The sequence below is a fragment of the Ogataea polymorpha genome (genome assembly GCF_001664045.1).
Source record: "Ogataea polymorpha strain NCYC 495 leu1.1 chromosome Unknown OGAPOscaffold_3, whole genome shotgun sequence".
Taxonomy (NCBI): Eukaryota; Fungi; Ascomycota; class Pichiomycetes; order Pichiales; family Pichiaceae; genus Ogataea; species Ogataea polymorpha.
In genome coordinates this window covers 796299-808730 of record NW_017264700.1, presented here as the reverse complement: position 1 = coordinate 808730, position 12432 = coordinate 796299, and the positions used below count along the sequence as shown (strand labels likewise).

General features: G+C 47.2%; 8 protein-coding genes across 8 annotated transcripts; 4 read left to right on the top strand and 4 right to left on the bottom strand.

Annotated features, from left to right (window-relative positions):
• Positions 1 to 18: 18 nt before the first annotated feature.
• Positions 19 to 973, bottom strand: OGAPODRAFT_16213 (uncharacterized protein). Its single transcript, XM_018354263.1, has one exon. The coding sequence runs from the start codon at positions 769 to 771 to the stop codon at positions 73 to 75; it is 699 nt and encodes a 232-aa protein (XP_018211532.1). The 5' UTR covers positions 772 to 973; the 3' UTR covers positions 19 to 72.
• Positions 974 to 1140: 167 nt separating this feature from the next.
• Positions 1141 to 2567, bottom strand: OGAPODRAFT_93590 (centromere/microtubule-binding protein CBF5; the record flags this gene model as incomplete). Its single annotated transcript, XM_018357374.1, has 1 exon — positions 1141 to 2567. The coding sequence occupies one exon, from the start codon at positions 2565 to 2567 to the stop codon at positions 1146 to 1148; it is 1422 nt and encodes a 473-aa protein (XP_018211531.1). The 3' UTR covers positions 1141 to 1145.
• Positions 2568 to 2888: 321 nt separating this feature from the next.
• On the bottom strand, positions 2889 to 4287 carry OGAPODRAFT_93588 (uncharacterized protein; the record flags this gene model as incomplete). Its single annotated transcript, XM_018357373.1, has 1 exon — positions 2889 to 4287. One exon carries the CDS (start codon positions 4285 to 4287, stop codon positions 3580 to 3582), a length of 708 nt encoding a protein of 235 aa, XP_018211529.1. The 3' UTR covers positions 2889 to 3579.
• OGAPODRAFT_7883 (uncharacterized protein) lies at positions 3043 to 3516 on the bottom strand (the record flags this gene model as incomplete). Its single annotated transcript, XM_018356453.1, has 1 exon — positions 3043 to 3516. The coding sequence occupies one exon, from the start codon at positions 3514 to 3516 to the stop codon at positions 3043 to 3045; it is 474 nt and encodes a 157-aa protein (XP_018211530.1).
• Positions 4288 to 4669: 382 nt separating the features above from the next.
• Positions 4670 to 5012, top strand: OGAPODRAFT_16212 (uncharacterized protein; the record flags this gene model as incomplete). Its single annotated transcript, XM_018354262.1, has 1 exon — positions 4670 to 5012. A coding segment is annotated over exon 1 (182 nt), but the record flags the coding sequence as incomplete, so codon positions are not given.
• Positions 5013 to 5218: 206 nt separating this feature from the next.
• On the top strand, positions 5219 to 6473 carry OGAPODRAFT_16211 (uncharacterized protein). The gene has a single exon (XM_018354261.1). The coding sequence runs from the start codon at positions 5225 to 5227 to the stop codon at positions 6350 to 6352; it is 1128 nt and encodes a 375-aa protein (XP_018211527.1). The 5' UTR covers positions 5219 to 5224; the 3' UTR covers positions 6353 to 6473.
• Positions 6474 to 6481: 8 nt separating this feature from the next.
• OGAPODRAFT_16209 (uncharacterized protein) lies at positions 6482 to 8291 on the top strand. The gene has a single exon (XM_018354260.1). The coding sequence runs from the start codon at positions 6620 to 6622 to the stop codon at positions 8258 to 8260; it is 1641 nt and encodes a 546-aa protein (XP_018211526.1). The 5' UTR covers positions 6482 to 6619; the 3' UTR covers positions 8261 to 8291.
• Positions 6482 to 12429, top strand: OGAPODRAFT_16208 (uncharacterized protein). Its single transcript, XM_018354259.1, has one exon. It carries the CDS (start codon positions 8478 to 8480, stop codon positions 12342 to 12344), a length of 3867 nt encoding a protein of 1288 aa, XP_018211525.1. The 5' UTR covers positions 6482 to 8477; the 3' UTR covers positions 12345 to 12429.
• Positions 12430 to 12432: the final 3 nt, after the last annotated feature.

Genomic DNA, 12432 nt, shown 5'->3' with positions numbered 1-12432 from the left:
TAGAATAGGCGAGTAATCAGTATATTTTACACAGCCTCAAGTTTTTTTTTATCACTAGATAGCTATCATTTATTATTTCACACCCAGAGCGCAAATGTTGAGCTTGTTCATCTCTGCTAGCAATTGATCGATCTTAGCATCCAAAAGACCGTTGGCATATTCATCTCTGCTACTCTGGTCAAGGTATTGTTGCACTTGCGCCAATCTGGCGTACCCCTCAGTGCAGAACCTGAGTTGGATCTTCACTAGGGCTTCAAACGAAGGGTCGTAGTATGGAACTCTCAAATCAACTAGCTGCGGCAATTCCTCCTTGAGTTGGTTATTCAGGTCGTCGAATATATCTTTGGCCAATTGCAATTCTCTCTCTGCTCTTGGCAACTTCGTAGCATCTTTGGCGGGCTTATCAATAAGTCTTCTCACCTTGCTCTTTGCCTGCTCATAATCGACCTTCTTGTGCGCTCTCTTTTTGATGGCTTCGTTAACTTCAGAGAAGTACGAGGCAAACTTGTTGATAGGATCCAGAACCGTTTCTCTGAAAGGCCCGTCGAGCTGCTTCACAGTCTCCTGGTCATACTCCTGAACAGCACTCAAATAGTATCCTCCCACATTTGCTCCCCCTAGCGCTCTAGCGTCCTCGTACAAGTTGTTGATGATTTCGGCCATGGCGACCTGAGATGCCGTCACCGCTCTTAATGCGTCAAGATAACCCTTGGTCTCCTTTGCAAGCTGAGTTCCTGCCTTTTCCAATGTCTTGAATCGTCTCTCCTCCATATCATAGTCTCTGTCGATAATTTTGTCAGCCGCCCGAACAGTCACCTGAATGAGTTAGCACGAAGGCAATCCTGCGCCATACTTACCGAAGCTCCGGCTCTAGTCACAGCTTTTTTGAAACCCTCCCACGACATGGCTAATCTCAACTAAACAGTTTAAAGCTTGTGTATGCCACCTAATCCGAATAAGACGACAATGGCACTCAACACAGGTGCCTAAAGATATACTATTTCTTGTTTTGACCACTTTTTCTGTACAACAAAAAAGCCTCTATTTAAGAATTCGCGGGATTAGGTAATCTGGCCTCCGTCACAATCTCAAGAATCTGAGCCTGGCTTACAATCGATTGCAAAATACTATTATATTGGGACTGTCTAATCGCTCTTACTCTTCTTCTTCTTCTTCTTCTCCTCGCCCTCCTCGCCCTCGGCCTTACGCTTCTTCTCCTTCTTCTCCTTCTTCTCTTTCTTCTCCTTCTTTTCCTTCTTTTCCTTCTTCTCCTTCTTCTCCTCCTTTTCTTCCTTCTCGTCTTTGCCGTCCTTCTGCGAGTCTAGGAAAGTGGCCTTCGACTTTTGAACTTCTGGAGCTTGCAATTTATCCTCAGGAATGGCTGGCGCAGGAACGTCTTCGTGGCTCACGTACTCTTTTTTCCACGACTCTGGCGTGTTCTCGTTAGGCCTTCCAAACTTGTCTAACTTTCCATCGGCCTTCATCTGCTTCTTCTTCAAAGCGACCGGTCCCAACCCCCATCTTCTTGGGTAAGTGTCTCTCTCCATAATACATCTCTTCACCTTGGCAACAACTCCGTGGTCGCACGAGGCAAGATCCACCGTGGTCATCTGGGCAATACCAATGGCAATAGCCTCTCCCTTGGTAGTCATCAGCACAACCTCGTCGTAGAGTTCAATGCCCTCTTCATATCTCAACAGACCAGGTATCATGAGCTTGGCACCGTAACACACAGAGTTAACGGCAGAATCTTTGACTACGACTCTCTTGTAGCCAACAAGTAACGTCTCCAGCGGAGAAATCACTTTTCTCAAATAGCTCTCGTCTCTGGAGTTGTCGTACAGCCACTGGGCATCCATCACATCGTGCAAAGTGACAAGATTATCGTTTTCAGAAAGCGCACCAGAACGAACTCTTCTAAGCTCCTGCATGTGACCTCCAACACCAAGAAGCATACCAAGATGCACACACAGAGTTCTCATATAAGTACCGGCTTCACAGGAAGCCCAGAAAACGCCGAGACCACGCTTGTTGTCAAATTCAAGCAGCTTGGAGTCGTAGATGGTTCTCACTCTCAGCTGTCTCTTGACGGCAGAAATTAATGGAGGCCTTTGGAAAAGAGCACCCGTCAAACTCTCAAGCGCTCTTCCCATCTCCTTTTCGTCCTCCAAGGCATCGTGCAATCTCACAATACACACATACTCCTTACCGGCACCCTGTTGGGATTTAACCAGTCTGGTGGCTCTGTCAATACAGACGATTAAACATCCAGTGACTTTAGGATCAAGAGTACCAGAGTGACCAGTTTTTTCAACTCTCAATATTCTCTTCACCCAAGCCACAACCTCGTGGGAAGATGGGTTTGATGGTTTGTCCAGGTTGATCACACCTGAAGAAATGTAATTTTTGAGGTCTCTTTTGTGCGGCGAGGATCCTGCTGGAATAGGGGTGTAGTGCCCGCTTCTGACGAGTAGCTTGTCGTAGTTCTTGAGCAAGAGTGGCCACTTCGAGGTGTCGTTTGTCGGAGTGGAGCTTTCCGGCTTGATCATAAACTCTTCCTTAGACATGACTGCTGCGAAGAGACCTTCAATGAGTTTTATTTTTCTTCTACTCTAAATTTTTGAAAAATTTTTATGCACTAGCCACACGTGCCACCCTTCACAGCCACTACAAGACGATAGCGTAGCCGTCACCAGGGGAAGTGGGGAGGATGGACACCACGCAAGCGAGAAGAGACACGATTTCAAGAAGTGAGCTTTTGCTGGAGGGACTACGTTTGTGTATTTTGTGGAATTGTGCTGATTCTCATAGTATAGATAATATATTCATTATTAAAGATAATAAGTATTTTAAAGACAGAGCTGCCAGAATTCATGATATTGAACAGAGCAGTCTTTGATAATGGCGAGTTTGCATAACCACTGATACCAACAGCAACACACCAGTCCGAGATAAAGTGCCGAGATAAACCCAATTCAGATATAGCAAGTCTTAATACCAAACTTTGATAAACCACAACAAATTTTCTGTCGCGCCCCAGGATTACACAGGACTAACCTTTACTCTGATCGATAGCGATTGCAAAACCGATTTTAAGTGGATGTATGCCGACTTTTTGAATTTTTCCAGATCCACATCTTGGATAATGTGCTCGTACACTAATGTGTTAAACTGAGACAGACTGACTAATTGAAACGCAGCGAAGTTCAGCAGAATCGTCACTCTGTACCTGTAGATGGCATCCATGTTCCGCGACTTCGAGCTAAAGGTATCAGGCCCTGTAAATTGAAGCTGAATTTTAAGAGACAGTTGTAAGGTCCAGGGAGACATCAATGCTCTATTGCTTCCAAAAAAACTCAGAGTCGACAGAAAACGACCAAACTGGTAGCTCACTATTTTTTCAAGATCCCATAAGCCTTCAGTTTCATCCAGTCTCAAAGGATGGCAGTTAGAAAAGTGTATCAATCTGTCCAGGATGCGACAACCTGGTGAGAGCTCAAATTCGGAACCGCTCATTTCGACTAAATGATGGTTGCAGGAAACGACAACTTATACATTTCGGATGAATATGACGTATCACTATGACAAGTCCTCTTCTTTGATTATGTTTAGTTCTGACCGGTCAGAATCAACGGTTGTATCAGTTCCCGACTCCGAGTGATGATGCGATGTGTTGAATAACGAATCGCTTCGAAGGGATGAAAATCGCGATGAAATTCTCGATTGGTGTGTAGGTTTCGGTGATGATTCTCCTCTAACGGTCCCGTACCCGTCGTCGTCGTCGTAGTATGCAGAAAGATGGCGCTCGCGTATCTGATGTTGGGAATGATCAAAGAGTTGCGCAGACGAGGTTGGTTCGGACAACGGATTAATATCCTCGGTCTTGATTGGTTCCAGACCCCACTCGGTATTCAACAGTGGCTTGAATTCCTCTTCTTCTTGCTTGATAACAGGTTTTGACGAGCCAAAGAGCCTGATAGCAGGCTGTCTAAAGGTCAAAAAGTAGCGCACCAAACACAAGGCCAAACCGTTGACTGTGCCCACAAACAATCCAAATAAAATTGCAACACTCAGAAACTGGTACAGAATTCTGACAATGTCGAGCACATAGCGCAACTTCGCATAATCGAGCCGAGTGATGTCAACTCCAAATACCCACTGAAAAATCCCTGCTGGAACCTGCACAATGCCGTAGAACAGTATCTGGGCCGCCGTTGCGACTGGCCTCACAAGCACGAATTGGACCAACGCGTACACGAGCCAGAAAGGATAGAGAACAGATACCATTGAAGCTTTTATTTCATGCTAATTGCAAGAACAGGATAAGAATATGTCTTTGTTTTGCCATATATGGATTTGAGGCTCACGTAAGCAGAGAGCATATAAAACATGGCACAAACAAATTTTGGAGAATGTGACAAATTTTTCATTTGGTCTTCTTCGCCTGTTGCGCAGCCGGTGGGCTGTTTGATGGACAAAGAGGATCTCACTCCTGTTTCTGCCTCATATTCCCTTGCTCCATGGAATAATGGGTTCTGGTGATGGAGAAGATCAAGCCCGCCGTCGTCTCTGCGATTTGATACTTTGTTGAGTTCGAGGACGGGATCGTGAAAACGCATATACCCAGGCCCGCCAGACAGATTGGCGGCTCTGAATTGTCGTTTCTACATCTACGCATATAGCTCGTATTTTTTGATCAGGTGCAAGTATCTAATCTGCAAATTCTGGCCGTAAATCTGATCTTCTAGGTTCCACAAGCGGGTGCAATTGACATAGATATGTGATTGCCCACATGAGGAACATCATAGCCAACGACAGTGACACCGTGCTTCTCCAAACACTGGAAATTGTTAGTTTTTGCAAAACAGCAGAGATAGGTACTTACGTCTGGTTTGCTTTAGGTGCATATCTCCAGAACACTGCCCCCACGGCAACGGTGACAATTAAAGTCCACACAACGGTCCATCTAAATAGTTAGGGTCTTGGTCTCGACATGGTTCTGTTCGCACTTACCCGCTCATTTTCTGTTCTTTTCCAGCGTAATCTGTAACAGCGTCTATCAAATGCGTGCAATCACCTCTGTGCGGTAGCTTCCAAGTGAATTCCTCGCGTTTGTGGCCAAATGGTGTGTTTTGAGGCTGGACCAGAAATAGTTAGAGTATTTAATTTTTGAGCAGCAATTTTTTAGACAATTCCAAGATCGATAATCGCATGCATCAGGAGAATGTCGAAATTGCCTCCACAGTTATTAGAATGGCTTTTTCGTGTACTCCAGCCTGAGTACAGCAATCCAGTTTTGGCATACCAGGATATCTCGCTGATATTGACCTGTTTCCCATACCTCAAAGTCAAGACAGACGTCCATGTCATTGATTTGGGCAAAGAGGAATTGATGGTCAAAGTGTACGGTACAAACGAGCAGGAGGTCACCTTTGAGATATGGATTCCCCATGAGTACCCACGAATGGCCCCACTGATTTACATAAAGGCCGGACCAGGAAGACAGGTGGTGCCGAACAACTACCTTGACGCCAATGGCAGGTTCTACCATCCATTTTTGAGCGATTGGATGCGCATTTTTGGACAGGACGTATCCAACGACGAAATACCCCCGAAAAACAACCGTCTACTGAGATTGGTGCAGATTTTCCTGGATACAATACAGAAGTACCCTCCTATTAGCAACTCCAACAGTACCCCTCCGATTCCAAAACTTCCACCGAAACCCGCTTCTCCCACACCAGTTGAGGCTCCTCGGCTGACCAAACAGAAGATCAACCTCATGAGTATGCCAGCAGATAAGCCCACAGAGGTCTCGAAACCACCGTTGCTGCCACCTAATCCAAACCGTAGCCAGGTGATAAATAACCTGAAAGTCACGCTCGAAGGCGAAAAATCCAAGCTTATAAACACATTCGATACAGAAACACTTCAAAGGCTGATCCAGCTACAGAATCAGCTCTTGAAGCTTACAGAAAGAACAATCAATGACAGGAATTACCTGTCGTTTCTTTCAGAAACCATATCCAAACAGGACAAGCTGTTAGAGACCAAGACAGAGGAAATGGCCCATCTGAATGATAGTCTTGAAAAGAGCTACGACGAGAGCGTGGCTAAGTTTGACTCGCACCTGGTAGCAGAGACTCCGGTCTTCAACCAGCTCTACGAGCTGGTTACAAAGCTGAAGGCCCTGGAAGACTTATTCTACAATCTGGACAAGCTCCACGACTCTGGAAAGCTAAAATTTGACCTGTATCTCAGAAATGCGCGCCAGATTGCGCGCGAGCAATGTCTTGTCAAACTGCATATCGAGAAGCTGGCGCAAATCTGCTCTCTCGATACGGCCGCCTGACAAGGCCCTTATTAATCCACACCTGGCACCGGATAGGGTTGCAGATTGAAAAAATTTGTCTGGCTCCAAAAACATCCAAAAGTGTATATAAATTTGCTTCAGATATAAAAAATCGAAAAGCCACCAAAACAAACTTAAACTTAGTGCCTTTTGTCATACATTAGCGATACCGAGGTATCCTAATTCTCTGTTGAGTGAAGCGTTTGATTGTCTTCAAACAAGCGATTGAAAGGGGGAAGACTGCGGAAGTCAAAAGAGGTACGTTTTATGGCTGCCTCAGGAACCACAGAAAGACACCCCAACTCAGCTATGATCAAGCTGGGCAAAATCCTAGGAATTTCCAATAACAAGAACGCATCAGGCACAGAGAAAACTTCACCTGCTACTAGCTCAAACGCGTCCCTGAGCTCTAGTCCCTCATCCCCCACGTTGCAGGCGAAGAATACTTCAGATTTGAACTACAAAGAGGCCAAGCTGCATTCAAATTCGACGTCCTCTTTGGTAAGCTCCAATATAGGCAATGGCGCACGCAAAGCCAGAAGCCCTGGCCAGAGCTCGTTGCAAGGTCCGGGAAACATTGCCCCAATCAGCCTAAATTCGGGCGATGCTGCCTCTTTGTCACGGTCTGGGTCGATGGCGTCCAAAAATCCACAGGTAGCTCGTTTCCTGATGCGTGAAGACGGAACGCACGAGCATCATCTTCGAAACACCAAGAGACAGGAAAAACTGGGCCAGATGGTGAAGGATTGGCTAGGAGCCAAGAAATTGAGAAATTCAGCCGTTTCAGCCATTCCTAATATTTTGTCCTCCACGAATTTGGCTGCGCTCGACAACGAGGCCAAGGCCCGGGTGGACGCTGCAACAAGTAAGAATCTTCCTCCAACTTTGCTGTCTGGTCTTTTGAACCAGGTGAAACGAGGCGATATTACCCAATTCTCTGGGCCTGAGAACGCCATCCAGCAGCCTAGCACTGCCATGAGTGTGAATATGAAACCGGAAGCGGCGGACAATCGTCTGTTTGTGGAAAAATACGGCGAGTGCCAGGAAGTCATTGGTCGTGGTGCGTTTGGAGTGGTGCGTGTGGCCCACAAAAAGGTGACCAAGGATGGATCTGACGGAAGTACAGAAATCCTCTACGCTGTCAAGGAATTCAGAAGACGTCCCAACGAAAGTGACAAGCGCTACTCCAAACGACTGACGAGCGAGTTCTGTATATCGTCGTCGTTGAAGCACCTGAACATCATATCTACCATCGATCTGTTGAAAGATGCAAAGAGCGATTATTGTGAGGTTATGGAGTACTGTTCAGGAGGCGATCTGTACTCCCTGATTGTGACAGCAGGAAGGCTGGAATATACAGAGGCAGATTGCTTCTTCAAACAGTTGGTTAGGGGCCTCAACTACATGCACAAGATGGGCGTTGCTCACCGGGATCTGAAACCAGAAAACCTACTGCTGACATCAGAAGGAACGCTGAAAATCACCGATTTCGGTAACGCCGAGTGCTTCAAAATGGCGTGGGAGGACGAAGTGCAACTGAGTCACGGAATCTGCGGTTCTTCGCCGTATATTGCACCCGAGGAGTACACTCAGAAGGAGTTTGACCCGAGACCCATAGATGTCTGGGCGTGCGGTGTGATATACATGGCCATGCGCACCGGTCGGCAACTTTGGAAGCTCGCCAACGTAGAGGACGAGTTCTTCACCACATATCTGCAGAAACGGAAGGACGCCAAAGGCTACGAACCTATAGAGGGTCTCAAGCGTGCGAGATGCAGGAACGTTATATACTCTGTGCTGGATCCCATCCCGCAGAGAAGGATCACGTGTGCCCAGATACTGAATAGCGAGTGGGTACGAGAGATCAAAGTTTGCAAGGCTGGCGACTGCGGAAAAAGAGTCGAGTAGAGTGTTGCATATAGAATTAACGAGTTACGAGAGCATTGATTTAATTGCGAAAAAACAAGGCCCGTGTAAAGATGTGGTGGCATGTTCCCGGATGCTAGAAAAAGTTCGGGATCTTATTATTATCAATTTAATTTGATCCCGACACCAGAACACTGCGAACTGGCGATTTTGATGGCCCACTAGTACACATCATCGCTGGAATTTGGGATTGGTGACAATGCAATCAAGCTCATATTTTTTACAGAACTGGGACCGTGCGGTATCTGCCCGAATCACGGCATGGCTCCAACTGCTGCAATCCAAGCACCGCAGAATTTTGCAACTTTTGCTGGAGCACCCAACAGCATTTATTCTCTGGCCGACCACGATCCTCTTTGTGCTGAGCTATCCGACGCTCTACTCGCTATATGCGTCCACATCGAGCGTTTTTCCAACATCTCTTAGCGACACCAGTTACGTTAAGACGGTTGATATTCATCTCGCTGACAGCCCGCTGGCCGAGCCTGACTTCTACATGAAAAGCGTGTGGATCCAGCCGAACCTGGAATGCGAGAATAGCACGTTGCCTGGCGTGATGGAAGATATCGCGAGGAGGAAGTCTCAGCGAGCTCTAAATAAGGAATTTTTGCTTGATGTCTTGCATTTACAGCAAGAATTACTGCACGACCTTGACTCAGGAGACATGTCATTGGAGAATGGATCCATACACATCCATTCGCCTTTTGAATACTGGCATAATAACGAAACGTGGCTGCGCAGCGACAAAAACGTGCTGAAAACGATTCATCTGATGGAGTCTCGAAAATCTAATTGGAAGGTCCCTCTATCGCAATTTCGGCTCCTTTCAGGAGTCAGCAAAGTGGACGGAATAGTGAAAAGCGCTGACTCGCTGCAGTTGTGCATTATTTACCCCTCCCAGATCTCACGCCATTTTGAGCAAATTTGGGAGCAAAATTTGCAGACGGCCAGACTAAATAACAAGTTCCAAATCTTCGAGGCAGACAATGCTGGAAAAACCCACTTTGAGCTCACCTACACAAGATGTAATTTTCTGGAGAGTGCTCTGGTAGCCGCTGCTCCTTTGCTTGTGGCTGTCTATGCCATAATATCTCTAACCAATATTCACTCCATCAAGTCGAGAACCGGCCTCTTTTGTGCCTACATCGTCCAGATCACCTTATCCATACTATCAAGTGCAACTTTGTCAGCGTATTTTTACAGGACTCTGGACCTTTCCCAGTTCCCGCTTTTGGTCACCCTGTCAATCGTGCTCCTGGTGAGCATCGAAAATACTTTTCGACTAGTGGTCGCCACCTCGCGGACGTCTGACGAGATGTCGGTGAGCACCCGCATTTGCAAAGCTGCGCTTTCCAGCCATCCGTTGTCCACTACAATAGTCCTAGTCGACAGCGCTCTGTTGGTCTTGACGTTGCCCTTTCTCTGCGAGCTCGCCAGAAAGCACGTGCTTTTCACTTTGCTGGCCCTGATGTTTGACCATTTGTTGCACATCACCTACTTTACGACAATTGTGGGAATAGACATACGCCGACTTGAGCTGCAAGATCTTTTGCAAAGGTCAAATAAGCACGAAGGTTCTTCGGATCAGGAGATGCAAATGAGGCCGCTTGGTTCTGGCTATATTTTCTCTTCAGCATTGCTTGGCCCTCAGAACAACCGAAACCATGGGGTGTCGCTTTGGACGACTGCAAGACAGTACCTCTACAGGGTGAAGCTTCCGCTATTTAAGTCCTTGCGCTCAAGTGTTGCAGTCGCCCTGGTTGTATTTTTACTGACATTCAAATGGACGTGTGGCGTGAACTGCCACTTTCCCCAAACGTTCACGTCTATGCAGTCGCCTGCAAACGCTTCAGTGGAGGCTCTTCAAAGCATGTCTTTGAATTTTTTTCCCGATAAAAAAGTGCTGGCAGCAGAGCTACTTGAGCTACACTCAAGAAATTCAAATACTCAGAAAAACCAGTTTACCGTTTTCATTTTAGATCCCACAGTGGTTCTTGCGAAAGACGCTGTGCAACCTTTTGCGGAGCCGCGGCTTATCGGCTTCGACCAGGGAGTGATTTTCAATTTTGACATGCTTTACATTTTGGAGTTTTTGAGTTGTTTGACGTTTGTGATGTCTAGTGCGCCTCTCATTCTCAAATATTTTCTGGCCAAGGACGGCATTGACGTGTCTTCAGGGCTGGGGGGAACCTTGGAGACCGCTCCTGAAAACCAGCACACCACTTTCAACTCCAAAGAACTGGTAAACGGCCATTTTCTGGACGTGGTGCGCATATCCACCTCCCCCTGTCCCTTCATAGTTTCAGTGGGAATGGACCACAAGATTCTTGTCTGGTCTCCAATGACGGTTCCTCTTCCCCCTCCTACTCAGCTGCCTCTTAGCGGAACTCTACTGCCTGTTACCAACGTGGTGATGTCAAACACCGGCTCTTTAATTACTGTGTTCAGCAAATCCGGTGCTGTGAAGTGCTGGTCGCGATTCACCATGTCATGGATATGGACCTGTCAGGTCGCAGAGCTGATAAACGACACTCCGCTGGAGTCTTTTTTCAGAGCTCGAACCAGTTCGCAGCTCTCGCGCTCCAAAACCAAGACTGTGACGCGGAAATCAAAGCTGGCCAAACAGGTGCCCATGGATGAGAGCTCGTCTTCCGATGACAGTTCTGCACCGCCAGCGCGTCCGAAAGTTCGCGGAAGGACGTCTTTAAACCCGGCTTTTCTTGGTCATGGACGGTCGCCGTCCGTGGACTCAACATTTGACCCGGGCAAGCATTGTGGCTTCAATGTGAAAAAAAACGAGGAGTTTGTGATGGTGCTGAAAAACGGCGATATGGTGACTGTTAACTGCGCAGACGGGTCGATGACCAGGACGAATCTGACCCAGCAGAAATTAGTGTGCTGCAGAAAAATAGCCACACCTAGAGTTAACGACAGAATCGTGGGAGTGCTGGACGACGGATCTTTTGTGGTGGCCACGGCGATCAACAACAAATGGAAAGTGCGGTCTGTCAAGGTACAGACAGAAAGCTACAATTCGGGCAAGCGACTAATTACACCGGCCATGATCTCCAGAACCTCGTCGATGAACCAGAAGTCCCTCGAGTCGTTGCAAAAACTGCGTGCGAATGTGGCCATTGGGTCCCAGTCTGCGATTGAGATCGAGCAGCCTCCTGACACTCCAGAAAAGGACTACTCCGGGGCAGTGATCGAGCCGGTTCCGTTTGTTGGAATGTTTGTGAGAGCATGCGATCTGACAGCAGAGCTAATTGACGTGAACTCGGGCACTATGCTGAAATCTGTCAATATTGGCCAGTTCAAGCCCAACACCTTCAAAGTGTTCCATGCAGAGCCGTCGCATTGCCGATTCTGTGGATGTGCTTCCGTCAGCTCCTTTTCCATAGCATACACAGAGCTGGATACGGATACACTCATTGTGCACACCTTCTCCATCGACAACAAGGCCAAAAACAGCATCTGTATGAGAGTCGAGAGGGACCCTCGCGAAACTCGGTGTCTCGGTTTTGCGTCGGTGACAGAGCACCAGCACTGGCTGCGCAACGTGGAAGGCTGGTGTCCAACAGACCTGAATCTTCTCATTGGAGTGCGCAGAAAATCCAACCTCGAGGACGACACGAAAGACAGTATTTGCTACAGCTCAAACAGACGGCTCATAGAGGGTGAGCAGCTGCGGAGTCGCAAAAGTAAGCGTGCTACTCCAGAAAAAAAACTACACGATATCTGGGAAGGATGGACCATGACCGCTGCCGGTGAGGTGAAATACTACGAAATCCCGAGCGGGGCCAGCTCGGGACTTCTGATCAGACGCATAGGTCCTGTTCAGAAATTTGGGCACAAGTCGATTGTCGTTTCATTTGGCAACATCATGAAGATCCTGTACCTAGGTAACGACAACTTGATCGATAATGGTGAGTCAGAGGGTGAACTGTCTGTTCCTTCTATGCAGCCTCCCAACGCCTTAGGATTCATCAGCAGAAGACGCAGAATGAAGCTGACGAAGTACGAACTAACACACTCAACGAATTTCAGCGACGTTGACGAGGAGTGAAAGACGGGTGCGTCTATTTGCGACGATCGGCGACGATCAATTTTATACATGTATATATTTTATATCACATACAATTTTCGAAAACAAG